The following is a 26,692-nucleotide window of genomic DNA, read 5'->3' as shown; positions in this document are numbered from 1 at the left end:
CATCTAGATCCACATGTCACTGCTCTGCCTCCCAAAAACATGTTCACTGGGCAAAATGTAATGAGGATTTACACCATGTGCTATAGCCTAGTTAAGAATCTGTCAAGTCTCTCGTGTAAGCTGGGAAGGCCAGGCAGACAGGCTCTCTGATGCCAGCTCCCTCTCTACCTCTTTCTCTCTCACACTCCTCTCCTCTTTCAAACCTCCCTCTATTCTTCCTCTCCTTTAGAGCATGTGTCTGCATATACAGGATACCCGAAGGTCACGACCCATTCTGCCAGCACAGCATTCTCTCCCCTGGGCAGCCAGCCACCTTGTGCCCCCTGAGTATCTGTGTTGAGGATTGTGTGTGTGTGTGTGTGTGTGTGTGTTGAGGAGTGTGTGCATCAGCTCTCAGATGTGATGATTCCAGACCAGTAGTGTTCTGTTCTGTCCTGATACAGCGTCATTACTTGGTCCTCTGTCCTGAAGATGTGGTTCAGCTGGTAGAGAATGGCACTAGCAATGCCAGAATAGTTGTTTTCATACCCATACAAAAAGGCCCTCACTGTTGGAAGTTGCTTTGGATAAAAGCATCTGCTAAATGGTATATGTTACTAAAGGGACACTTCAGGATTTTGGCAATGAAGCCCTTTATCTACTTCCCCAGTCAGATGAACTCGTGGATACCATTTGTTATGTTTCTGTGTGCAGTTTGAAGGAAGTTGCTCACTAACGTTAGCATTCTAGCAGATACCATAGACTTCCAGTCATTGAGCTAACGCTAGCTGGCATTGGCTGATGAAACTACCTCCGACTTCTTTCATACTGGATGCAAAGACATAACAATGGTTTCCATAAGTCCATCTGACTCTGGGGAAGCAGATAAAGGGCTTCATTGCCAAAATCCCCAACTATCCCTTTAAGATGTACTTTCATTTCTGTATGGATTTCATATAAAAAAATTACTCAAATATTATAGTATTTATTATTTGGAAGGGACATAGAACACAGACACAGAAAACAACAGAACAAGTTCTCAACTCATACTGTGTGCATGGTTTCGCTGTCTGCCTGACAGAGAGCCTTTCTGACAGCAAGATGAGTCTCCAATTCACAAATGTCGTTGTACTGCTGTGATAGACAAAAGAGCATGCCCCAAATCCTCTGTGTCAGGACACAAGTGGATTAAGTTCATCACTGACTGTCAGCAAAGCCATTCGGAGGAGGCAAATTAGCATTGAAAAGCCAACGCTTGTCGCACTTAACATTTGCGTGTTGCAACGTGCGACATAGGGCCACAGGTTCAAAGTAGTGCACTATATAGGGAATAAGGGGACATTTGGGACACATACTTTAGCTTGCTAAAGATGGTATTGTTCAATGTAACAGTGGTTTGTGGTGTTGGTGTTTCCCCAGATATGACTCCATTTCCCTACAGAGTGGCTTTGGAGCATCGGAAGAATTCCAAGGCATCTGCGTTAAACAACAAAGTGTCTGGAATAAGATGTGGAATAACTTTTTGTGAGCCCTTTATATAACAATCTGAAAGGGGAGGGAAATGGAGAGAAAGGTCCTTTGTGTAATCCTGTGCCAAGTGGTAATAAAAAATACATCACACTAATATCAAGCCAATTGTCTCTTTTCTTCACTGCTCAAAAAGAAGTCGGCGTTCTTTAGTATTCCCACACAGTATGCATACAGCAGTGGCGGCTGGTGGGAGGAGCTATAGGAGGATAGGCTCATTATAATGTCTGGAATGAATAAATGTAACAGTCAATCATGTGGTTTCCATATGTTGTGTTTGATACCGTTCCATTATTCCATTCCAGCCAATACAAAGAGCCCGTCTTCCTATAGCTCCTCCCACCAGCCTCCTCTGGCATACAGCCATTCCCAAACTATCTCTCCTTTAGTATCTCTCACACTGTAGAGCTGGTGCTATCACCCTCGAGCTAATAATGACAACGGTGATTAAACAAACTCGGATGCCTATTCCCCGCCTTCCTGGGCCTCCTGCTGTACCCGCTCATCCCGCAAAGGGATGTGTCATCATCCCCCTGGCCATGGGCCACAGGTTGGGCAAGAGCGGGAGAAAGCGAAGTGTTAAACAGAGACAGCAACTGGCATGAGTCATGACAATTACATCTTCTGGCTGTCTACAGATGAAGGATCTTAATTTGATCACTCTGTTGCAAGAAAGATTTCCTGCAATGCAGGACATTTTTAATTTGTAGTGTATTTGAAGTTTAAAAAGGCTTTTGAAGTTTGATTTTCCCTTATGAAAAATGTATCAACCCCTACAAAAATGTCCATTAATTACAATCCACATAATTCACATTTCCAGTTGCTGCAGGATTATTTTCCTGCTGTAACAAACTGGCTCAAATTAAGACCCTGCATTGGTATATGTTATCTCCTCTAACAGCAGAGAGAGGAAGCATTCTAGTCAGGGTTTTGAAGTCTATGTGATAGACTAGATTATAGCCTGGTTGTCTGTAGTGTGGAGGCTAAAGAAAGGATTCTTTCTCCTTTACTGTCAACCAAAAATAAAATATTCATTCAAGTGCTCTGGTGTGGCCCCTTGCCAGCCCTCAATGAGATGATGTGCTTTAAAGTCACAGTCATGTTCCCTCACCAATGACAATAGCTACATTATCTTTCTATTAGAGTCGATTAAACGGTTGTTATTGGGTAAATATTGTTTATGCCAACTCTGCAGTCTGGACCAGTGTTCCTCTCTCTCTCGCGCTCTCTTTCTCCATTGTTTAATAAAGCAAGGTGATGAAGGCCTTTATCTGTTTGATATTGTCTTGAACAGCTGGCTCCCAAACAGTGAATGAGGCAATTTTTCTCAATCATGCCAGCTAACAGGCCATATCTCTCCCGATGCACTCTCCCTGGGTCCGAAGAAAGCGGATGTTTACAGTTTTCAGGGATACAGTATTTTCAACCCAACTTTCTTTTTCCCTGAAAAAACGGAAGTGGGGACACCGCTCAGGGGTCTTTTTACGCCTGCTACGTTAGGTTATTAACCTCGGTTATTATTAAAGACAGGCGTAAAAAGACATCTGAGCGGAGTTCCCACATCCGGTTTTCAGTGGGAAAGGAAGCTTGGTTGAATTAGCTGCATCCCTGAATTAGCTGCATCCCTGAATTAGCTGCATCCCTGAATTAGCTGCATCCGGTTGTTGGCAACTCTAAGGGTGGTCCTGATGCTGGAAGAGGTATTTTGCCATTGGCTGCTTTCTGTCGAGACATTCTTTTAAATGTACACCTTGTTGCCAGGAAGTCGGCATCTGTCGGGACTATTAATGCAGGTCATTAAACTTTAAAAACAATGTCCTCCTTGCCTCACATGGTAATCACCCAAGGGCCCATGTTAGTGCCAAATAATATAATCACTGAGGAATGGCAGAAAAAAATCCTCTGTTGAAATATTCATATTGCGACAACTCCGTGTGCGCCCCAAATAGTACCCTATTCCCTATGTAGTGCACTACGTTTGGCCATGACTCTGATCAGTAGTGCACTATGTAGGGTAAATACTGCCATTTAGCACACAGCCTGTGACTCTGAGTCAGATGCCTTCAATTGGTCTGAAACACCACGGTCCCATTTGTATATGGTTGTGTGGTTAAATAATCAATTGACGGTGTGGTGGTGTGAGAGGTAGAGCCTGGGTATAGCAATTTGCCATCTGATGAGCACTCATGTATTCTTATGCCTCTCTGCCCGCTGCTCTTTAAGGCCCTGGTTCTCCAGTCAGAAGACATTTTTCCTAATGGTGCTTCAACATGTACCTCATAATGGTTAATTAGTTGTGAGTCACTATCACTGCAGCTCCCTGTTTATCTGCTCCCTTTATCCCTTCTGATCAGGAGAAAGAGGAAGCCTGTGGGAGGAGAGAAAAGGTTGGAGAACAGCTTTATAGTTGATGAGATGGATGGGTAGGTTTTTGCATCTGTTCTTTAAAATACAAAATGTAACCTAGTTTCTTTTGTAGCTGTGCAGCCAGTTCATATGAAATAGTCTGATACTACTCTGAGCATACTGTGATAATATGGCAGTGGATGGCTAAGTGCATCACTACTGCCTTCCTAAGACCAAGTCATTTAGCCATGGATCCAGAAATGCCTTGGCTTTTTTGGGGCCAGTGGTATAAACAGTGCTTCTTGAGTATGTTGTGTTACGGTGCAAAGGGTTGTCAGGTTGGAATTTCCACTCTGTCACAACTACAGGGGGGATGTTAGAAGGTCGGAGGGTTGGAAGACTGGAATGGAAGGTTGGAATGGAACTGACAGGAAGGTTGGGATGTTGGAAGGTTAGAAGGTTGAAATGGAAGGTTTGAGTGAAACTGATGGAAGGTAGGGATGTTGGAAGGTTGGAATGGAAGTTTGTCATGGAACTGACCGGAAGGTTTGAATGTTGGGATGTTGGAATGGAGGGTTTGAATGGAACTGACAGCTGGAAGGTGCTGTATATTGGTACCATTAGACTTCCAGGTGAGTGGATTTTAGGAAACATACTGTACAAGGGAAATCGTCTCCCCTCTCGATAATGAAGAGAGCTCTCAACCTTTAAATGTGGTGCATCTCGTCAGATCCCCCAGACTCCAAGGCACCATCACCAATCATGCATTCACTTCTATGTTTCCAGATGTGTGCTTTTCCACAGCATTTGTGTGTGCAACCAACAATGACCAGAATCGTCCATGGGGGTACGAGGTCATTGGCGGGTCAGAGGTTATGTCATGGGTCTTCCCATTTAGGTGAATACTTTTTTTCTGTAAAATGTTGCAGATTGAAATGTTCCGTCCTGTGATTGGGTGAGTTTAGGCAGTAAATGTGATAAGTTTAGACAAGTAATTACAATTGGGTAAGGTTATATGGGTTGGATAAAGTTTGGGTAAGAAATGTTACAGGTTAAAATTAGAGACCAGGTTAAGGATTGGGGTAAGATTAGAAAACAAATTCAACCACACTGGGATTTGAACTAGAAATATTGTGTATGGGAATCCCACTGTAAGCTCCACCCACTGACGCTTGAACTTTCATCCACTCAGCTAAAATGTGGACGTCAAAATACTTGGAATAAAACCTACATTTTATCATAGTTCCGTAAGTACGACTGAAAATCATGTCACCACTGAAGCAGTCGTATTTGAGTGTCATGGCGTTATCCTTTTGCGATACATAATGGGCTTCAAAACTTACCTCGCTTATCTCTTCCCTTTGTGAAGTTCCTTTGTTAATAATGCATAGTCGCGGTGAAACGTAAATGTCGACTTGAATGCATTTGCGCTAACTACCCTGTGTGTATTTCCCTCTCCCTCTCATCCAGGTCAGTGTCACTGTGTTGGGAACAAAGCGGGCCTATGAATACACTTCTAACTTGATAGGTAGTGGGAGTTACCTGTACCAGGTAACAGTAGTGTGAGCAGTTGCCAGAAATACTATGCTTCGAAAGAACCGTGACATTTGGAATAGAATTTACAAGACCTCCTTAATTTATATGGGTATTGATGCATTACCAAACTCGTTTTTTTCATTCACCCAACATATACCACATTTGTTCTCCAATTACACAAAACCAATTCGTTTTTTATACACATGACTTCCTTTTTGTCAAACAGTTTTTTTTCGTGTTGCTTAAAATCCCAATTAATATTGCAGGAGTAGCCTACTCTGATATTACAAAATTCACATTTTTTAAGCAAAATGGACACCCACCCATGGCCATCCCACTGGACACAGACATCAGTTCAACGTCTTGTTTTCATTTGGTTGAGTTGTGAACTAACGTGAATTCAATAACAACAAAAATTGCCATGTCTTTGGATTAAGGTAGAAAATTGGGTGAAAAGAATTCTATCAGTTTTCCACGTTGATTCAACGTTGTCACATTGGATTTTTTTTTTAAGTGACGTGGAAACAACATTGATTCCACCAGTTTTTGCCCAGTGGGACGTGAATGTCATGCATTGACTACAACACAATGGATTGGATACTCGTTATGTCTTAGTCGGAACTAGGAAACTCTGACATTTCCGACTTGCTAACTGGTTGATCGCGGCACGTGTATAACTACAACCAGTTAGCAAGTCAGAGTTTCCTAGTTCCGACTAGCACTTGAACGTGGCAATATTTAATATCCCTTTCTATATAGGTTGTGTTTTGAAACTATTGTCATCCTTTCGAACGCTGTACCTGATTTACAATAGAAAAGCTACAACTTTATCATTGTGAAAAATAATATGTTCTTAAGTGCCTTTCCTGTATAAATGAAAAAAAAATCAATAAACAACATCAAGATGAGCAATAGGGTGGACTTGAACAGCGTGTTTATGACCCTATTTATTTATGAGAGGTTGTTTATGAAGACTATCTGCTGAGACAATGTGGTAAACAGGAGACCAGAAGTGTCACACAATTTCTGTTTTTTTAACATGTCAAAACATTTTCAAACATTTTCCGTTGCATGCACTAATGAACACTACCCATGAGATTTAAAGATAACATGTACTCAAATTAATGGACTGAAACAGGGAGGGACAACCTGGACTTGTTCAATATGAATCTCTGATTTCCATTTTCCATGTCAAAACATTTTGAAATGTTTTCTGTTGTATGCCGTAATGAACACTACCCAGGAATTGTAAAGATCAAATTTACTCAACTCAATAATAACATGATATACAATACAGTTGAATGAAGCTCTACTTTGTCACATTTAAATAATAAATATACTTATTCAACAGTGAAGGGGTTCTGGTATTTATATATTTTTATTTAACCTTTATTTAACTAGGCAAGTCTCTAACACTTCTCTAATTCTCTACAATTGATCAATTGGCACCCGTAATGATTCGTATCATACAAATAAATAATTTGGTCAGTGCTTATTTTTGTCCTGTTTCAGGAAAAACATTTTTATATTCAAACGTCCCCTGAGACACCCTCGGATAATGGGGTCACAGCCAGTCATTAGGGTTAAATGTCTTGCTCAAGGGCACCGATTGATTTTTTTCCCCCTTGTTAGCTCCCCTAGCGAACTTTCAGTTATTGTCCCAACGCTCTAACCGCTAGGCTACCTGCCGCGGTTATTGGCATCAATGGCATTCACTGAATGTGAATATCCACATCAGGAGCCCCTTGTTTTGGGGCCATGGCAGTTTTGATGAGTCATGATGCTACCAACTGTGCACAACATAAAACATAAATGTCAGAGTAGTGTATGCTCCAAGGGATCATTCTATTAATACTAAAGATCTATGATCCTCTTCTTAACCATAAGGAAGCAGGATCACTTGACAACAACTACAGTCAGGAACAACCATAGAGATTCTATCATTCATGAATATATATAGGATCTCCATGGGTGTAATAGTCAGAAATATTCATATACAATATCTGTTGTTGGAGCTAAAACACTCAAAACAATTATTGAGTAATAACTTATGAATGCACAGCCATCTGTTATGCTGCGGTGCACAGCAGGTGTCGTAAAGTGTCAGTATGATTGGAAAGTGTTTTTGACAGGCACCCACATGTGGGAAAGACTTCCGCCAATTGGAAGATTTGGATCACACTTATGACTTTTGGGCACTTCTCTAAAACTGCTCTGAGTGTAGAAGCTTTGTGGGGCCTAGTGCGTAATAGTCAGTCTATACATCTTGTTGATGTATGATTCACACTGTAATCCTCACATGTTGCCTGAAACTGAGTCTGGAGTCAAGAGCAAACAATGTAATATTAGTTTACTACATGAGTTAACAACTCTTATGGTGTTGCTAGGGTTAGGATTATCAAATCATCACCACTGACTATCCTTCCTCACAGACTGTGGGCAGTATTCACTCTATCGTGAAGTGTCCACCTAGTGTACAGAGCAGCTTCTCCGGTGTGTAAGAGAACGACAAATCCCACTGGTGCCACCAGTATAGCAGGCAGCGTGGAAGCTGCATTGGGGACTCGAACTGTGGAGTATGTACTGCAGAAATAAGCTTCTAATTGACAGTATCACAAAAGCCTGGGCCTCTGGGCAGGAGAACGCTCACATCGGTTAAACAGGTAACCTATGTGCCTGGCTTGACCGGCAAACAAAATGAAGCCTTTTGTGGATCAATTCTATGACCAAAGACTTTCTGATTTATATCAACTCACGGTACCAGCATTCAAGACAAGTCTAGGTGAATATATGTCATGGTTTGCTTTAATCCCCCAAGACAATCCCCCTCTAATTGGACCATACTGTCTGGGACCCAGGGAAATTGCACGTTGCTATGGGCTGGTTGGCATTGTGACATAAGATATGATGCAAACATGCATCTTGCAGAAGAAATTGTTTTAGGGTGGAATGACTAGACATATCTGATGACGATGGTGACAGAACACTTCATCAAATATTCTTTACCGGCCCCTCCCATAGACTTAACGTTGCCCTGGTTTACGTGATGACGCTAGATGTATATGAGCGCAAGCGGCGGGATCGTTCTCTCTTTTACCGCCATAAGAGCGGAGTCTTTTTCTTTTGGACCGCTTCACTGCGTAGATCCATCTAGTCAAGCCGCCAGTTAAAGGTAAGCGAATGACTTGAAATCACCTTAGCTTGGTCTTTAGCAATACAACAGAGTGGCGCATATATTTTGTTATCTTAGATGGGTACGAATATGGGGTTGTTCTTATCGTCTTGAACTAAATATTTGTGTGCATGTAGTCGAAGAATAGAACGATAGCTTGCCAGCTAACTAAGTCGGATGGCTAGTAGCAGCCATTGAGAGACGAGAGGCTCCACCATGATTCGTTAGCTTGCTAACGTTACATGCACGATGATGAAAAGGGCTAATTTTCCGCCCTTTCGAGACGTTGTATTGTAAATACAAACGTCATAACCTTTTTTGTGACAAGTCATCGTAATTTGCATCATTCAGTTATTGGTTTTATCGGATGTCGTGTTTATTTTTATTTAGACTTGACCCTATTTATTGACTAGCCTTAGGGAGGGTAGTTAAGTGATGGGAGGGAGATGTGGCGTGTACAAGTTTTTTTTTGTGTCTGATCACTGTTTGAGCTTTACAGCTAACTAGCAGGCTACACACTAAAATGGGACGCGTATGTCTCCGTCTTTTCACGTGACTTTTGACATGTTTGTAGTTGGCTAACTAATTTCGATAGCCACATAGTTAGTTAACGGTTCTCTTATTTTGGATTTTAATATTATTTGAGGGTTCCAATATTTGCCCAGCAGGTCACGTTGCCAATCAAATATGGATTGTCACTTGAGTACTTGCCCAATGAAAGTGCGTATGCCAAACTAACGTTAGCTAGGTAGCTGTAACTAGGTAACGTTAGTTGACTTGCTGGCGAAGTGGTTAGCTAGCTGAAAACATGCACAACCAGTTGGCTAACGTTACCGCAAATGTATCCATTATAGTGCATGTGGTAGCTAACTAGCTAGATGCCACGGAATTGTGTAATTTGTACGTTTCAGTGGTAGGTTAGGTAGTTAGCTAAATTCATATGCTGTTTAACAGCTAGCTGGCTGGCCGGGTTTCTTTGTCGGTGAGAGCCATTGCTCATAGCTTGCCTTGAGCATGCAACACGTGGTCGCTGGGTTTGAAAGGCTCGTTGAAGGGATGAATGTGTACCATTGGGGGATTTCAGTCACTGAAGATCTGTTATTTTCACTTTGTTAGTGAAATGCATTGAGTTAGCAACATTCAAACAAATGTTGCAGCTGTTATCACATCTAAAGCTGCCTTTGTTTCTGTCAATGCTTATCAATGCAACACAACTAGACATGTTTCGTTAGATATTCTACCTTTAGCCACAGTTTAGCTAGCTATAGCTAGATTGTGTATTTTTGACTAATACAGCCTACTTGGCTGTGATTTGTACGGGTAACTTTTGTCAAGAAATGAGGGTGAACCAACTAGTCGCAACTTGTAGATTGGATATTGGTCCTGATGACTCCTACTAAGGCGACATTACATTTTCGTTTGAGAGAAAAGGCCTTATGGTATGAGTAAGAATTAAATCATTTTTTTAAATGGACCCTTTTATGATTGTGCTATGGATGATGGCTTCTCTTGTATTGATGTTTGAACGTCTCAGATGCTTTGTCATTTGTGTTTTGAGGCACACATCTGTTACTCATGAACACATGGCATTTTTATGACCCCATCAATTTGAGTTCTAATGACCCCTTTGTGAAACTGGCATGTAGAGTTGAGGTAGTCAATTGATTGAAAGGTATTCCTGGAACTGTTACTGAAACAAAACTCACTGACAGTGTTGGAAGCTACTCTTAAAATAGTTGCCCATGCTATCAATTACTTCACACTGGAAGTTTACTGCAAAATGCTAAGTCACTAGTTGAACAAAAATATAAACACAGGTACAGTTTTGGTACAATGTTTAATGAGCTGAAATAAAATATCCCAGAAATTGTCCATACACACAAAAAGCTTATTTCACTCAAATACACAAATTAGGTTTGTTTATTTAGTTAGGCTAGTCAGTTAACCTCTATGGGCTAGGTGGGACGCTTGCGTCCCACCTACTCAACAGCCAGTTGAATCCTGTGGCGCGTTATTCAAATCCTTAGATATGCTATTACTTAAATTTTTCAAAAATAGGACTATTTTACACCATTTTAAACATAAGACTCTCGTTAATCTAACCACACTGTCCGATTTCAAAAAGGCTTTACAACGAAAGCAAAACATTAGATTATGTTAGCAGAGTACCCAGCCAGAAATAATCAGACACCTATTTTTCAAGCTAGCATATGTCACATAAACCCAAACCACAGCTAAATGTAGCACTAACCTTTGATCTTCATCAGATGACAACCCTAGGACATTATGTTATACAATACATGCATGTTTTGTTCAATCAAGTTCATATTTATATCAAAAACCAGCTTTTTACATTAGCATGTGACTAGCATGTGACTAGCATTCCCACCGAACACTGCCAGTGAATTTACTAAATTACTCACGATAAACGTTCACAAAAAGCATAACAATTATTTTAAGAATTATAGATACAGAACTCCTCTATGCACACGATATGTCCGATTTTAAAATAGCTTTTTGGTGAAAGCACATTTTGCAATATTCTAAGTACATAGCCCTGTGATGCCGGGCTATCTATTTAGACACCCAGCAGGTTTAGCACTCAAAGTCAGATTTACTATAAGAAAAATGTTCTTACCTTTGTTGTCTTCGTCAGAATGCACTCCCAGGACTTCTACTTCAATAACAAATGTTGGTTTGGTCCAAAATAATCCATCGTTATATCCAAACAGCGACGTTTTGTTCGTGCTTTCTAGACACTATCCTAAAGGCTAAATAAGGGTGACGAGCATGGCGCAATTCGTGACAAAAGAATTCTAAATATTCCATTACCGTACTTCGAAGCATGTCAACTGCTGTTTAAAATCAATTTTTATGCCATTTTTCTCATAAAAAAGCGATAATATTCCGACCGGGAATCTGCGTTTAGATAAACAGACAAAGGAGAAAAAAAACATTCGGTCGAATTTCTCTACCTTAAGCCACCTCAATGTCATTTTTAAAGAATTTGGAAGTACGTCCACCCAGCCTCACAACAGCAGATCACATGTAGCCAGCCCAGGACCTCCACATCTGGCTTCTTCACCTTTGGGATTGGATGAGACCTGGACAGCTGATGAAACTGAGTAATTCTGTCAATAACAAATCCTTTTTGTGGGGGAAAAACTCAACCTGATTGGCTGTGCCTGGCTCACCAGTGGGTGGGCATGGCTGCACCCCTGCCCAGTCATGTGAAATCCATAGATTTGGGCCTAATGTATTTCAATTGACTGATTTCCTTATGAACTGTAACGCAGCAAAATTGTTACTTGTTGGTTTTTGTTCAGTATACGTGTAGTTAACTATTCCCCAACACTATCTCGAGTTATGATTCTAGTCCCCTCTGACAGTGGTGCGTTCTTTACACATCGATGTATCAACAACTTGATTAAAGTATTAGTGTCATGCCTAGTTGACTGTTTCAGATGCTGTTTGGCTTGACCTAAATCTATTTCATCAGAGGAAATCCACTTTATCAATCCATGTCAGACTGAAATGCAGTCAGTGTGTCTGTATTTGAACGGTGCTGTTGCTATTCTCAAGCTTTTTATGGCTATTAAGAGCTCTGGCATTGGCTATTGGTGGGGAATGTTTGATCTGTTCCCTGGCCAGACGACGTGATGTGGGTCTCATGGTGTTTTACAGGTCGATCCAAATGGTATTGGTTCACACTATCTAAAATATGATTACAGTAGTGCTGTGTGCGGTTTTGAAATTTCAATGACCAAAGATTTGGCCTGGAATTATCCTCTTTTTGTTCCCTCTGCCTGGTAATCTCCCTTTCAGCTGCTTAACATTTGATTTTTGGACAGCTTTTCAGTTGGCCTATTTAAACTGTGCAGGTGAGTGGGCAGCCTGTGCGATTCTTAACCAATGGGCACAAGCCATTAGGAAGGTGAGGGAGAGAAGAGGAGCTGCTGAAAGATGGAGACAGTCGTGCATTTCAGACGTTGCAGGCCAGGTCTACATCAGCACTGTTAAACTGTTGCTGATTGGTTAATTATGGCTGTTTCCCTGACAATTATTAACCTGTCTGGGCAAACGTCCCACCCTAGTCAACAGCCAGTGGAATCGCGTCGTGCGAAATACAAAACCTCATAAATGCTATTACTTCAATTTCTCAAACATTTGACTATTTTACACCATTTTATAGATGCACCTCCTGAATCTAACCATGTTGTCCGATTTCAGAAAGGGGGGGGGGGGGTCTCGAGCCTAATTCAATGCCTGATGTGACTAATGGCTTTTAATTGTCAACCTTCATGTGATGGCCTCTTTAACAGCCTGTATGGTTAAAGTGCAAGTCTGAGTGGGCCCAGCTGTGTACCTCTTCAATTGTGTTACCGGGATTTGATCCCTAAGAAGTTAATGGGATCGATTTGACAACAGCCAGTGAAATTGCAGGGCGCCAAATTCAAACAGAAATCTCATAATTAAAATTCCTCAAACATAGAAGTGTTATACACCATTTTAAAGAAACTTCTTGTTAATCCAACCAGTGTCTGATTTTCAAAAAGGCTTTACGGTGAAAGCATACCATGCGATTATGTTAGGTCAGCACCTAGTCACAAAAAAAACAGCCATTTTCCAGCCAAAGAGGAGTCACAAAGCACAAATAGAGAGAAAATGAATCACTAACCTTTGATCTTCATCAGATGCCACTCATAGGACTTCATGTTATACAATACATGTATGTTTTGTTCGATAAAGTACATATTTATATCCAAAAATCTCAGTTTACGTTGGCTCGTTATGTTCAGGAATATTTTGCCTCCAAAACATCCAGTGATTTTGCAGGGAGCCACATCAATTTACAGAAATACTCATCATAAACATTGACGTAAGATACAAGTGTTATGCATAGGATTATGGATAAACTTCTCCTTAATGCAACCACTGTCAGATTTCAAAAAAGCTTTACGGTGAAAGCACACCCTGCAATAATCTGAGTACAGCGCTCAGCCACCAAAACAAGCCATACAGATACCCGCCATGTTGCGGAGTCAGAAATGGCGTTATAAGTATTCAAATACCTTTGATCTTCATCGGAATGCACTCCCAGGTATCCCAGTTCCACAATAAATGTTAGTTTTGTTAAAGTTAATCTTTATGTCCAAATACCTCCTTGTTCGCATTTAGTTCACTATTCCAAATGCACAAGTCCATTACAGTTTGTAGAAACATGTCAAACGATGTATAGAATCAATCTTTAGGATGTTTTTATCATAAATCTTCAATAATATTCCAACCGAACAATTCCTTTGTCCTTAGAAATGAAAGGGAACGGAGCTCGTGCGCACGGCCGCGCGTGTGACTAAACTAAAGGCTTTCAGCCAGACCACTGGTTCAAACGGCTCTTATTCGCTCCCCTTTCACAGTATAAGCCTGAGACAACGTTCTAAGGACTGTTGACATCTAGTGGAAGCCTTAGGAAGTGCAATATGACCCCACAGACACTGTATTGGATAGGCAATCACTTGAAAAACTACAAACCTCAGATTTCCCACTTCCTGGTTGGATTTTTCTCAGGTTTTTGCCTGCCATATGAGTTCTGTTATACTCACAGACATCATTCAAACAGTTTTAGGAACTTCAGTGTTTTCTATCCAAATCTACTAATAATATGCATATCTTAGCTTCTGGGCCTGAGTAGCAGGCAGTTTACTCTGGGCACGCTTTTCATCCAAACGTGAAAATACTGCCCCCCCCCCCTAGCCCAAAGAGGTTAAGGGTCACTGGCCCTGTGCGAAAGGCCTGTTGGACCGATGGGTGAACTACTAGTTGTGGTCTCTGCCCCCTCTAGGATTGGGTGCTTTACATAGCTCCAGTCCCCCTCTGCTCTCTCCTCCATGCCAGGAGGTTTATGGGGGTACAGGTCTAAACAGGGCCTTGCTTTGGTGATGTTATCAGATGGCAGCCCCAGTGTCGCCAGCATCTAAAGCCCCAGCCCAGGGCACACTGCGGATCACAGATTCTCTGCCCAAACCAAATGAGATGGGCAAGAGGTTGAGATATGTAGGACGATTTAACTAAGGCTTATGTTACTTAATGCCTCAGCACAGCTAACATGGCTGTCAGTGAGCTGGGCGCTTGGGCGTTCTTTCATGCACATTTCACTAACCAACATGACAGGGAGCCAAAAGCAGCCCTTTTTTGTTTTCATCTGGGAGTGGGAGGAGAAACTGGGGTAGGATTACAGTTGGTGGCCATTTTGCACTAAGCAAGCGGAGTGCTTGGAATCAGATGTTCAGCCCTCCTGTGGGTGCTTTAGTCCACAAAGCCCCCAATGTCAGTTTGCTACACACTGGGATGGAGATGTCCTCAACTCTATTGAACTTAAGGATATGATATTATGTTGCCTGTTGTAAACCTACCATCAAACAAGACGATGTAATGCTAGTCTTGCAAATAAGTCATTAGGGCCCATTTCAATAAATAATCTATTCCCAGAAGCCCTTTGTTTATTTAACATATTGATTTCCTGCTGTGAATTAACATTTGTGTCAAAAGTAGCATGTATCATACATTGTCTAACTCTCTCTTCCCTTCCCTACAGCAGCATCACTCGAGACTTGGCTAAGATGGCAGACATGGACAAGTAAGTGCATCCTCTCCATTTGATTGGCTGTGCAGCCTGCGTTCTGTGCAGCAAGGATAGACACTTATTGCATAAGTGTCCTATACTAAAACAATCCCACCTCTGCATCGTTACCTAGGGCCTTATAAATTCAGATGTCTTTTTTTACATTTCTGGGTGTTGATGGCCTTTAATTCCAGCGTTCGCCTAGCGAAAGGCTGATTAGCTGTGTTTTTGTCGCACATGTGATGGTAGTTTGCAAAACAAATACCCACTGGATTGATGCCAATATAATTCTGCCAGGTCAGCATATGCTACTTTGTAGGTAGCATTTCATTTAGAATATTCTTGGGAAAGCCTTTCCTTGTCTACCAGACTACTTTTAATTATCATCATTGCTAACAGCTACTAAGTGGTAGATGAGCGAACCGCACATACTGAGAAGGGAAATTCTCGTTGCTTTTACGAAAGTTTAGATGCATTCTGTTCATGTCTTATGATAAACTTCTGCTAATTCATTTTCAATTCATTTAGTTTATTCCCTACTCATTTAAATAAATGTTTGAATATTGTTGATTCCCCTAATGTCTGGATTCAGTGTTTCCATCCGTTTTCTCTGCATTGTGGATTTAATAGGGGCCTCATTACCCTCCCCCTTTTGTCATTGGTTTACCTGGAGGTGTGTTGAGGTCCCGTGCGCTGTCATTTTGGCTCTACCTGCTATGGTGTCCAGGAAGCCAACCTGGATTTGAGATGTTGGTGAACACGGTCACCTTCATTAGTGCATAATGTTTGGCAAAGGAAAACTAAAGCAACCTTTGTAGTTTTATACCTCAAATGCAGCTCAGCCAGCTTCTTGTCTCAGGCAGAAATATGCATATAGTGAAATGCATGTGTGTTTCAGTCCATGTGGGTGATTTTCCCCCTCCCGCCCCCCTCCGCAATTCAGGCCAATGTTTGTGGTCAAACCTCCAGGGTATTCCAGAACGAGGCCCCCATCAGCACGCTAACCTGTCAAGTTCGGGATCGTTGTGGAGCTCTTGGTTAGCAAGGAAACTAATCATGCAGCCAAGCACAGTCTGATTTGTTCACCCAAGGCATCCATGTACCAAAAAACTATTTGGATAATGGCACAGGAGTGTTGGGTGAAATCATGACATTAGTCCAATGCACATACTGTTTAGGAATGCCTTTATCAATTTGGCTTCTAGTAGCTGTCAAATATTAGACACCGGTGGGTGTATATATCAAGCGTCTGAGTAGTGTTGACATTTTAGAGCACAGTTAATATAATAACATGGGGGGTCCTGATCCTAGATCAGCACTCTTGCTCTGAGATGCTTGGTCCATATGTCCGCAGAGCTGAGTCAGTCCTCTTCCCCTGGTATTTGATGCAGAGGAGGATGGCCAGCTGTCGCTCTCACTGCGGAGACGTTTCCTCGCTGGGCTGTGGCTCGACGTGGCTGTTTACTCAGCCTGGGCTGCTTGGGATGCCATGGCTGGGCTTGGGTTACGCCGGCTCCCTCCAGCCACTCAGACACCTCCCTGAGTTTGAGTAATGGGCCTTGACCCTGGTCCAGCAGGCCGGTGGCTGTCTCACACCACAGGGAACAGGCAGACAGTCAACTGTTTATCCCTTCATCTGCCTTATTATATACCGTCCTGACTGACTGCAGGAGTCTCTGGGTGAAGTTTCCCCTATATACAGGTCTAGCATCAACTTCCCCTCACCCAGTCTTAACCTAAACCACTAGTGGTGGAAAATGCATAACTGACCCAAGATCAGTGTCTAGGGGTAACATCACCCTATTTTACCCCATGACTAACTGCAGGGCGGATGCTAGCATTTTATCCTGACGCCACATGGTTGTCATTATGTTGATCAGGGGCTTATTCAGATAGAATTGTTATTATTTTTGCACTGGTTCGGAACCTGGTTCATTGATCAGTATGAACGGGGTTTAAATCCAGTGTTAGATGAAACTTCGGTGAGGCAGGGGAGCAGTATACCCTTTGTCCTGTGTCCCTGTCCACTCTCTGGGAACATGGTCTCCAAGTCTGTCAGAGGTACTGTGTGGAGGCCTCTATGTATTAGTATTGTCTGACACACCCCTCCTTTTGTATCTAAGTAATTATTAGAGTAATTCCCTATTCTACACAATAGATATAATCACATAACATCTAAACGGTACATTCCGTTCCTGAATAAGCTCCAGGTGTCTGTTTTGGCTGATGTAATGTTTTTCTCTGTGTGTGCAGTAAGGACCAGGCTGAGCTGGACCCGGCAGATTTGGAGGACGTGGAGGACGTGGAAGAGGAGGAGACTGGAGAGGACGTCAACAGCAAAGGTAAGGCTCAGCACTACCCGTCGAGGAAGCGACTGGGATTGTTAAACGTTAATGTCTGTGCCCACCGTGGATTTGACTTCAACTGAACAACCAACAGTGAAATCTGAATCAGTTTGACATGAGTGTCATGAGCCTCTGCTTGCTGGTCAGTCGTTAATGTTAGGTTGAATTAAAATCCTCTGTGCCCACATTGTCTAGGTTTGAAATCTGAATGTTTTTACTTGTCCACGAATGATTAGGAATCATGTGTTTATTAATGAGGTTTATCATGTTTAACTGGCAGTCCTTTGTAGACTGAATTAGATGTCTCTCTGCCCCAGGTATTTATAGCCCAGCAATGCTTATCGTCTCCCACCACAGTGATATGTCACAATGATCTCACACTTGACAGAGGCTTTCATATGGCCAGAGCCTAACAAATATCCTAATTATCGCCCGATTTCTGTAATGACACTCGTCATCAGTAGAAACGTCTTAGAACATTTTTCCTTCCCACTCATCCCTGTCCCCGCTCCGCCGCAGCACTGAGTTGTCACTCAGCTGAGGAGTTTGCCATTTCGTCCTTAACCTCTATGGGCTAGGGGGACGCTTGCGTCCCACCTACTCAACAGCCACTGCCAGCCTGTGGCGCGATTTTCAAAACCTTAAAAATCCTATTACTTCAATTTCTCAAACATATGACTATTTTACAGCTATTTAAAGACAAGACTCTCGTTAATCTAACCACACTGTCCGATTTCAAAAAGGCTTTACAACGAAAGCAAAACATTAGATTATGTCAGCAGAGTACCAAGCCAGAAATAATCAGACACCCATTTTTCAAGCCAGCATATAATGTCACCAAAACCCAGAAGACAGCTAAATGCAGCACTCACCTTTGATGATCTTCATCAGATGACAACCCTAGGACATTATGTTATACAATACATGCATGTTTTGTTCAATCAAGTTCATATTTATATCAAAAACCAGCTTTTTACATTAGCATGTGACGTTCAGAACTAGCATACCCCCCGCAAACTTCCGGGGAATTCGCTAACATTTTACTAAATTACTCACGATAAACGTTCACAAAAAGCATAACAATTATTTTAAGAATTATAGATACAGACCTCCTCTATGCACTCGATATGTCCGATTTTAAAATAGCTTTTTGGTGAAAGCACATTTTGCAATATTCTAAGTACATAGCCCAGGCATCACGGGCTCGCTATTTAGACACCCGGCAAGTTTAGCACTCACCATAATCATATTTACTATTATAAAAGTTTGATTACCTTTTGTTGTCTTCGTCAGAATGCACACCCAGGACTGCTACTTCAATAACAAATTGTTGGTTTGGTCCAAAATAATCCATCGTTATATCCGAATAGCGGCGTTTTGTTCGTGCGTTCCAGACACTATCCGAAATGGTAAAGAAGTGTCGCGCGCATGGCGCAATTCGTGACAATAAAATTCTAAATATTCCATTACCGTACTTCGAAGCATGTCAACCGCTGTTTAAAATCAATTTTTACGACATTTTTCTCGTAGAAAAGCGATAATATTCCGACAGGGAATCTCCTTTTCGGCAAACAGAGGAAAAAATCCCAAAGGCGGGGGCGGTCGGGGTCACGCGCATAAGCCCAGTGTCCCTTGATCGGCCACTTGAGAAAGGCGATAATGTGTTTCAGCCTGGGGCTGGAATGACGACATTCTGTTTTTTCCCGGGCTCTGAGCGCCTATGGACGACGTGGGAAGTGTCACGTTAGAGCAGAGATCCTTAGTAAAAGATAGAGATGGAAAAGAAGTTCAAGAAATGGTCAGACAGGCCACTTCCTGTAAAGGAATCTCTCAGGTTTTGACCTGCCATTTGAGTTCTGTTATACTCACAGACACCATTCAAACAGTTTTAGAAAATTTAGGGTGTTTTCTATCCATATGTAATAAGTATATGCATATTCTAGTTACTGGGTAGGAGTGCTAACCAGATTAAATCGGGTATGTTTTTTATCCAGCCGTGTCAATACTGCCCCCTAGCCTTAACAGGTTAATCTAACCACACTGTCCGATTTCAAAAAGGCTTTACAACGAAAGCAAAACATTAGATTATGTCAGCAGAGTACCCAGCCAGAAATAATCAGACACCCATTTTTCAAGCTAGCATATAATGTCACATAAACCCAAACCACAGCTAAATGCAGCACTAACCTTTGATCTTCATCAGATGACAATCCTAGGACATTATGTTATACAATACATGCATGTTTTGTTCAATCAAGTTCATATTTATATCAAAAACCAGCTTTTTACATTAGCATGTGACTAGCATTCCCACCGAACACTGCCGGTGAATTTACTAAATTACTCACGATAAACGTTCACAAAAAACATAGCAATTATTTTAAGAATTGTAGATACAGAACTCCTCTATGCACTCGCTATGTCCGATTTTAAAATAGCTTTTCGGTGAAAGCACATTTTGCAATATTCTGAGTAGATAGCCCGGCCATCACAGGCTAGCTATTTTGACACCCACCAAGTGTGGTACTCACCAAACTCCGATTTACTATTAGAAAAGTTTGATTACCTTTGCTGTTCTTCGTCAGAATGCACTCCCAGGACTTCTACTTCAATAACAAATGTTGGTTTGGTTCCAAATAATCCATAGTTATAATCCGAAGGGTAAACCAGGGTGACGCGCCCGACGCGTTTCGTGACAAAAAAAATTATTCCATTACCGTACTTGGAAGCATGTCAACCGCTGTTTAAAATCAATTTTTATGCTAGTCGTTGTTTTCGTTCAAAGAGAGAGAAAGTAAACATGGTGTCGGCTCGTGCACGCACCTCCAGTCTCATTGTCCTCAGATCGACCACTATCCAAATGCGCTAATGTTTTTCAGCCATGGCCTGCAAAGCCACCATTCATCGTTCTGGCGCCTTCTGAGAGCGTTAGAAAATGTCACGTTATGCCAGAGATCCCCTGTTTTGTTTAGAGATGATCAAGAAGGCCAAGAAATAGTCAGAGAGAGCGCTTCCTGTTTGGAATCTTCTCAGGTTTTGGCCTGCCATATGAGTTCTGTTATACTCACAGACACCATTCAAACAGTTTTAGAAACTTTAGGGTATTTTCTATCCAAATCAAACAATTATATGCATATTCTAGTTACTGGGCAGGAGTAGTAACCAGATTAAATCGGGTACGTTTTTTATCCGGCCGTGCAAATACTGCCCCCTATCCCCAACAGGTTAACGGCACCCTATTCCCTCTACAGTGCATTACTTTTGACTATAGACCCTGCTCAACAGTAAAGCACTTTAGGGAATCGTTTTTTTTTTGTTGGGACAGGCACAGCAGGGCCCTCAAATCCAAGGTGTAAGGAGTTTAAGCGTGGCGTAGGTAAATCAAGGCAGGCAGAGTATACCTGCTGACTGTAAATTATGCAGCAGCCCTCTGCCTCGTCCCATGGGCAAAGCGTTTGTTCTCCGCTTTGGAAATGTCTCTGTAACAGCTTTTAGGAATAAGTTTGGTGGAAGGGAAGACTGATTCTAATGCTCCCTCTATGGGCTCTAGTCCAACCTGTCTTCAAGCAGAGGCTGGGACAGTCTGACCAACTGACTGTTGAGCACTAAGCACATTTCTATCGCCGTCTTACTCGGATAGAAATGTCATTATTTTGGAACTGGTTCAGTGTTGGAAGAAACTTCAGCGAGGCAGGGGAGCAGTATACCATTTGCGGATTCCCTGGTCGCTCTCCAGGAACATTGCATCCTAGTCTGTCATGTTCTGTGGAGGAAACACAGGGCTCTGTGTCAATAGTGTGAAGTGACTTCCTTTCCTTGTTTCCTCTCATTCGTCTGCACCAATCTGAAGAGGCTTGATGGGTGGCAGCGTTTTGGCAGTAGCGTTCTTCCACCTGTTCAATACTGTCAGATCAGTGAAGATGAAGGAAAGGAGACAAGCAAAGGGAGCAATCAGTTGACCAACAACCCAACCCTTTATTAGATTTCGATTTTTTTGTAACTTTGTCTGTCCTTAGTTGACCTGAAAATATTTGGAGTAGCCCGCCCTAGAATTTCTTATGCAGAACTCCCTTTCTTCTGTCTCTGTATCTGTCCGTATGGTGTCTGATGCTATGAATGGTTGTCTGTGTCTGACGGTAGTGCCTGGCTTTGTCCGTCTCCCCTCAGCTCGTCAGCTCACCGTGCAGATGATGCAGAACCCACAGATTCTGGCCGCGTTGCAGGAGAGGTTGGATGGCCTGGTGGGCTCGCCGTCAGGATACATGGAGAGGTGAGAACCCCAACCAGGAGAGACACTGAGGCTACAGCCGTACAGATTCTGGATCGAGACAATCCTTTTTCTATGGGGGAAGTCAGTTGGATGGACAACAGTTGGTCCATCAGAACATCCACTCTGTTTTAGGTCCTGTATGTACTCGTCCAAAATAGTTGACTTGACGTGACGGACAGTGGCTGAATGCATCTACGATTTCCTCAGTGTTCCTGCGACTGGCCATAGCCTGACTCTGTCCCACTCTGCAGCTCTGGGGGACTAGCCTAGTTATGCAGCCCTGCTTTAGATGTTAAGGCTCCAACAGAAGTTCTTCTCACTAAGGTAGTGGTCTTGTTATTTATTTATATATAATACTTTCAAAACCTCCATTCTTGGCATGCACGCTTTCTCCCTGTACCCGTGTATGTTTGTTATGGAGAGATGTCTTCGGTGCCAGGATGTTCCTTGTCTTCTGGTTCTATCCTCAATTCGCTGGTGCACCCCTCTGACATGTCGGTGGAAAATGAGTATTGGTAGTTTAGGTTGATAGGCTGAATCTAACCTACACCCAAAACCGATTTTGAAGGTGCTAGAGGGAAAACTGAACATTTCTGCACACTCCGTTGCTCTTAAGGTCGACTGACCAAAAGCTCAGCTACTATTTATAGTATAGGTTGACAAAATAATCCTCTAAAAGTTCATCCTCAGGTGATTACCTCAAGGATGAGAGGACCAATCTGTGCGTGATTGGGTATGTGAAGGTAATGCTTTTCATTCAGGGATTTCCTCAAGGAAGGTTGCCTAGTTACAGTATTCAAGCAAGGCCACTGCTACAGTGATGAGAAGCTGCTGCATTCCCCTTTAAAGCAATGTCCCATAACTGTAGTGCTCTAGGTCTGCTCTGCTGGGGTGTCCTTCAATATGCAAATGATTTGGCCATGGTGAGTTGGAGTTGACTCCTTGGCCAATGACTTCACTGAAGAGCTATGGCACTCAAAGACATGATGCCTAGGCACTAGGCGTTCTGGACCCAGTTGTGCACCTCTTGATTTGGTGTTGCAGTGAAACGTGTTTAAAAGCAGTCTCCGCATCTGTGAACCATCTGTGGTCCCGTGTGGCTCAGTTGGTAGAGCATGGTGTTTGCAGCGCCAGGGTTGTGGGTTCAATTCCCACGGGGGACCAGTACGGAAGAAAATGTATGCATTCACTACTGTAAGTCGCTCTGGATAAGAGCGTCTGCTAAATGACTAAAATGTAAAAAATGAACCGAGGCCCTATGTATTATTCTCTGAGTAGCGTTGCTGGTCTAGGATCAGGTCTCCCTGTCCATGTATTCTTATTCCTTATAAAAAAGGCAAAACTGATCCTAAATCAGCACTCTTACTCAGACGCTTTGACGCATACCCCTGATCTGACCCAATGCAGATGGTATTATGGCTCCCTCCTTCCACCATTCCACTCGCGTCATATGATGAAGGATGAAACCAATCTGTAGGGTGTACAATCAAAAACTCACTTTTTGACCAATGGGTAAAATGTTAATTGTGGTCCAAACCTTGTCAATCATAACCCGTTCAAGTTATGTTAGTTTATAGGGTGGCCAGAATTAGGGTGACTAAATCAATGGAAGCCCGGGGGTAAAATGGTTAAATTGCTTTGTCAGCTGTGTAAGAATTAAGGCTACTGAATACCTGACAGGCTCACTTTCCCATTGAACTCGCCATCTTCTCAAATCCACAGGACATAAAACAAGAGGTAAGATGGATGTTGAGACATGACATGTAGTATTTTAGTATACTCTTATTTTAAGTTACTCTTTTTTTTAGAAGGCAAAAAATATATATATATACACACATCACTGAAGTGTCAACAGAGCACTGAGTGTACAAAACGAAGAACACCTGCGCTTTCCATGACAGCCTGATGAGGTGAAAGCTATGATCCCTTATTGATGTCACTTGTTTCATCCACTTCAATCAGTGTAGATGAAGGGGAGGAGACAATTTAAAGAAGGATTTTTAAGCCTTGGTACAATAGAGACATAGATTGTGTGCCATTCAGAGGCGAAATGGGCAAGACAAAAGATTTAAGTGCTTTTGAACGGGGTATGGTAGGTGCCAGGTGCACCGGTTCGTCAAGAACTGCAACGCTGCTGGGTTTTTCACACCATTTGTGTACCAGTAATGGTCCACCACCTAAAAGACATCCAACCAACTTGATGACTGTGAAGCATTGGCATCAATATGGGCCAGCATCCCTGTGGAACGCTTTCCACACCTGACTTTCTGAATATAATGATATGTTGTAGAAAGACCCCACACAAGGATTCAGAACATGAAGAATAATTTGACTTGGTACAATGTATTTTATAATGTAAGGGACATCTTATCACCACCAAAGCATGTTTTCACCCACTCAGGAAAGAGTGGGTGGACATCCTAAAGTCTGTTTAGAAACATGCTGTTTAAAAATGAGTCAAACTGTTCTTGGCATGGGTTTCTTGGCCCAACGTCGTACCAAAGCATTGCAGCATCGAATTCTGCCATCTTGATTAATGGAAGTGGCTGTGGTATTTCTCGCCTCAACAGATTAATTGTGCCCTCACCATTGGAGTGTGTGGCTGTGATGTGTGCGCACTTCTGCACCTTTTACATTTTTTTGTGTGGGAGCCCCCCCTCGTCTTAGTGGTTGTGTAGGAGCCCCCCCGCTCTGTCCTAGTGGTTGTGTAGGTGCGCCCCCCCCCCCCCCCTGCTCTGTCCTAGTGGATGTGTAGGTGCCCCCCCCCTACTCTGTCCTAGTGTTCAATGATCACAAACATCTGTGGTTGAGTTACAATGACCTGATATCAAGCGTCTCTGTAAGAGTGCTGATCTAGGATCAGGTCAACCCTGTACTTGTTGTTTTATTAAATGTGATCCTGAATTAGCACTCTTCTGAGATGCTTGGTACATACTGCCCCAGAGCTTGTTTTAAGTTGAAGTTTCTTAGAGAAATGTGACTTCTTGGCCAAGCTGTGTTAATGTGGTTCTGGTCCCTTTTTTTAATGTTTTTTCCTGTCATTGGATGCCAGTACTTCAGATCTCCTAGCGTCCCCTCAGTGGGGTGCTGTGCTGGAGGGGCTTGGCTGAGGTGACCAAACGTTGTTAGTTTTTCTCAATGTTAATGGAAGTAGTCCTCCACTTCCTGGTCCAATGGTTCAATTCCTAGTGGAGGGTAAAAGGTCCTGCAGTCATTCTCACTGGCACTGTGTTGCTCTGCATAAAAGCGTCCGTCTGCATGCGTAAGTGTTGGACGTTTATTCCCATTGTCAGAGCGGAGGCTCCAGTATCTTGTTATATATACCACCATCTTTGGGGACAGTCAAGATGTACTCTTTCACCGTGTGGAATTCTGACGTTTTTCTCTCCCCGTCCAGCTTACCAAAGGTAGTGAAGAGACGGGTCAATGCTCTAAAGAACCTACAAGTGAAATGCGCCCACATTGAGGCCAAGTTCTACGAAGAGGTCCATGAACTGGAGAGAAAGTACGCCGCTCTCTACCAACCCCTCTTTGACAAGGTAGGAACACCCCAGTTATGTTCCTTGTATCAATATGATCTCCCATTCGTTGTACCTTATAACTATGCTGCATTTGACTGGGCACTTTGTGCATGGGTTGTTTTCATTGGTGCACACCTTAGCAAAATGAGCCACTTCATTTTGGCCAAATCCAGGTAGGTTCCTCCCTGTTTCACCCCGTGTGTCCAAAAAGTTATTTGCTGTGACCTGAGTCCGTGGGTGGGACATCCAAAGAACACAATTTCCAATTCACAAGTATATTAATTCACTTGTGAAATAGGACAAATGTAAGCACCCACCAAATTGTTCTTATTAACTTCTTGCGGATCTGGTCAACATCCGGTGAAATTGCGCAGCGCGAAATTCAAATTAAATTACTATAAATATTAAACTTTCATGAAATCACAAGTGCAATACATCAAAATAAAGCTTAACTTGTTGTTAATCCAGCTGCCGTGTCAGATTTCAAAAAGGCTTTACGGCGAAAGCAAACCATGTGATTATCTGAGGACAGCGCCCAGCACACAAATGCATAACAAATCATTTTCAACCAGGAAGTTGCGGCACGAAAGTCAGAAATAGCGATATAATATATGCCTTAGCTTTGAAGATCTTCTGTTGGCACTCCAAAAGGTCCCAGTTACATTACAAATGGTAATTTTGTTCGATAATATCCTTCATATCTATAAAAAAACTAAGTTTAGCTAGCGCGCTTCAGTCAATAATCCACTTGGTTTCCCTCCTTCAAAATGAATCCCAAACATAACCAATAAACTTATCCAAACAAGTCAATCAACGTTTATAATCAAACCTTAGGTACCCTAATATGCAAATAAACTATACAATTTAAGATGGAGAATCATTGTCTTTACCGGAGATAAACAAAAAGAACGCACGCTCTCGGCCATGTGCTTGGAAACACTACAGCCAAAATGGGAGCCACTTTGAAAAACTACATCTCTCTCATTTTTCCAAAAACCAGCCTGAAACTCTTTCTAAAGACTGACGTCTCGTGGAAGCCCTAGGAACTGCAATCGGATGATTTCGCCTTATTTTAAAAGTGCCACCTAATCAGTGGTATGGAGACCCAGTGGTATGCTGATAATTTTTTGGGGATTGTTTGTCCTCTGGGTTTCGCCTGCCATTTCAGTTCTGTTATACACAGACATTATTTTAACAGTTTTAGACTTTGGAGTGTTTTCTATCCGAATCGGTCCCGTGTGGCTCAGTTGGTAGAGCATGGTGTTTGCAACGCCAGGGTTGTGGGTTCGATTCCCACGGGGGACCAGTACGGGGGAAAAAACAAATGTATGAAATGTATGCATTCACTACTTTAAGTCGCTCTGGATAAGAGCG

At 42.3% G+C, this 26,692-nt stretch overlaps 1 protein-coding gene across 9 annotated transcripts in view; it reads left to right on the top strand.

Annotated features, from left to right (window-relative positions):
• Positions 1–8,440: 8,440 nt before the first annotated feature.
• np1l1 (Nucleosome assembly protein 1-like 1) overlaps positions 8,441–26,692 on the top strand; it is a 28,076-nt gene continuing 9,824 nt past the window's right edge. For 3 of the 9 annotated variants that reach the window (XM_082963269.1, XM_082963266.1, XM_082963270.1), the window contains exons 1-5: positions 8,441–8,560; positions 15,156–15,197; positions 17,436–17,524; positions 21,695–21,797; positions 25,195–25,336. In XM_082963269.1, coding sequence (XP_082819395.1) covers positions 15,181–15,197; positions 17,436–17,524; positions 21,695–21,797; positions 25,195–25,336 — 351 coding nt within the window. In that variant the 5' untranslated portion in view covers positions 8,441–8,560; positions 15,156–15,180. Of the gene's footprint in view, positions 8,561–15,155; positions 15,198–17,435; positions 17,525–21,667; positions 21,798–25,194; positions 25,337–26,692 lie in introns of all 9 variants that reach the window. The other 6 variants (XM_082963265.1, XM_082963263.1, XM_082963268.1 and 3 more) reach the window with 4 other exon arrangements.

The sequence above is a fragment of the Salmo salar genome, chromosome 17 (assembly GCF_965601325.2).
Source record: "Salmo salar chromosome 17, fSalSal1, whole genome shotgun sequence".
NCBI classification, from domain to species: domain Eukaryota; kingdom Metazoa; phylum Chordata; class Actinopteri; order Salmoniformes; family Salmonidae; genus Salmo; species Salmo salar.
The sequence above is the reverse complement of the archived record's forward strand: the minus strand, read 5'-3'. Positions and strand labels throughout refer to the sequence as shown.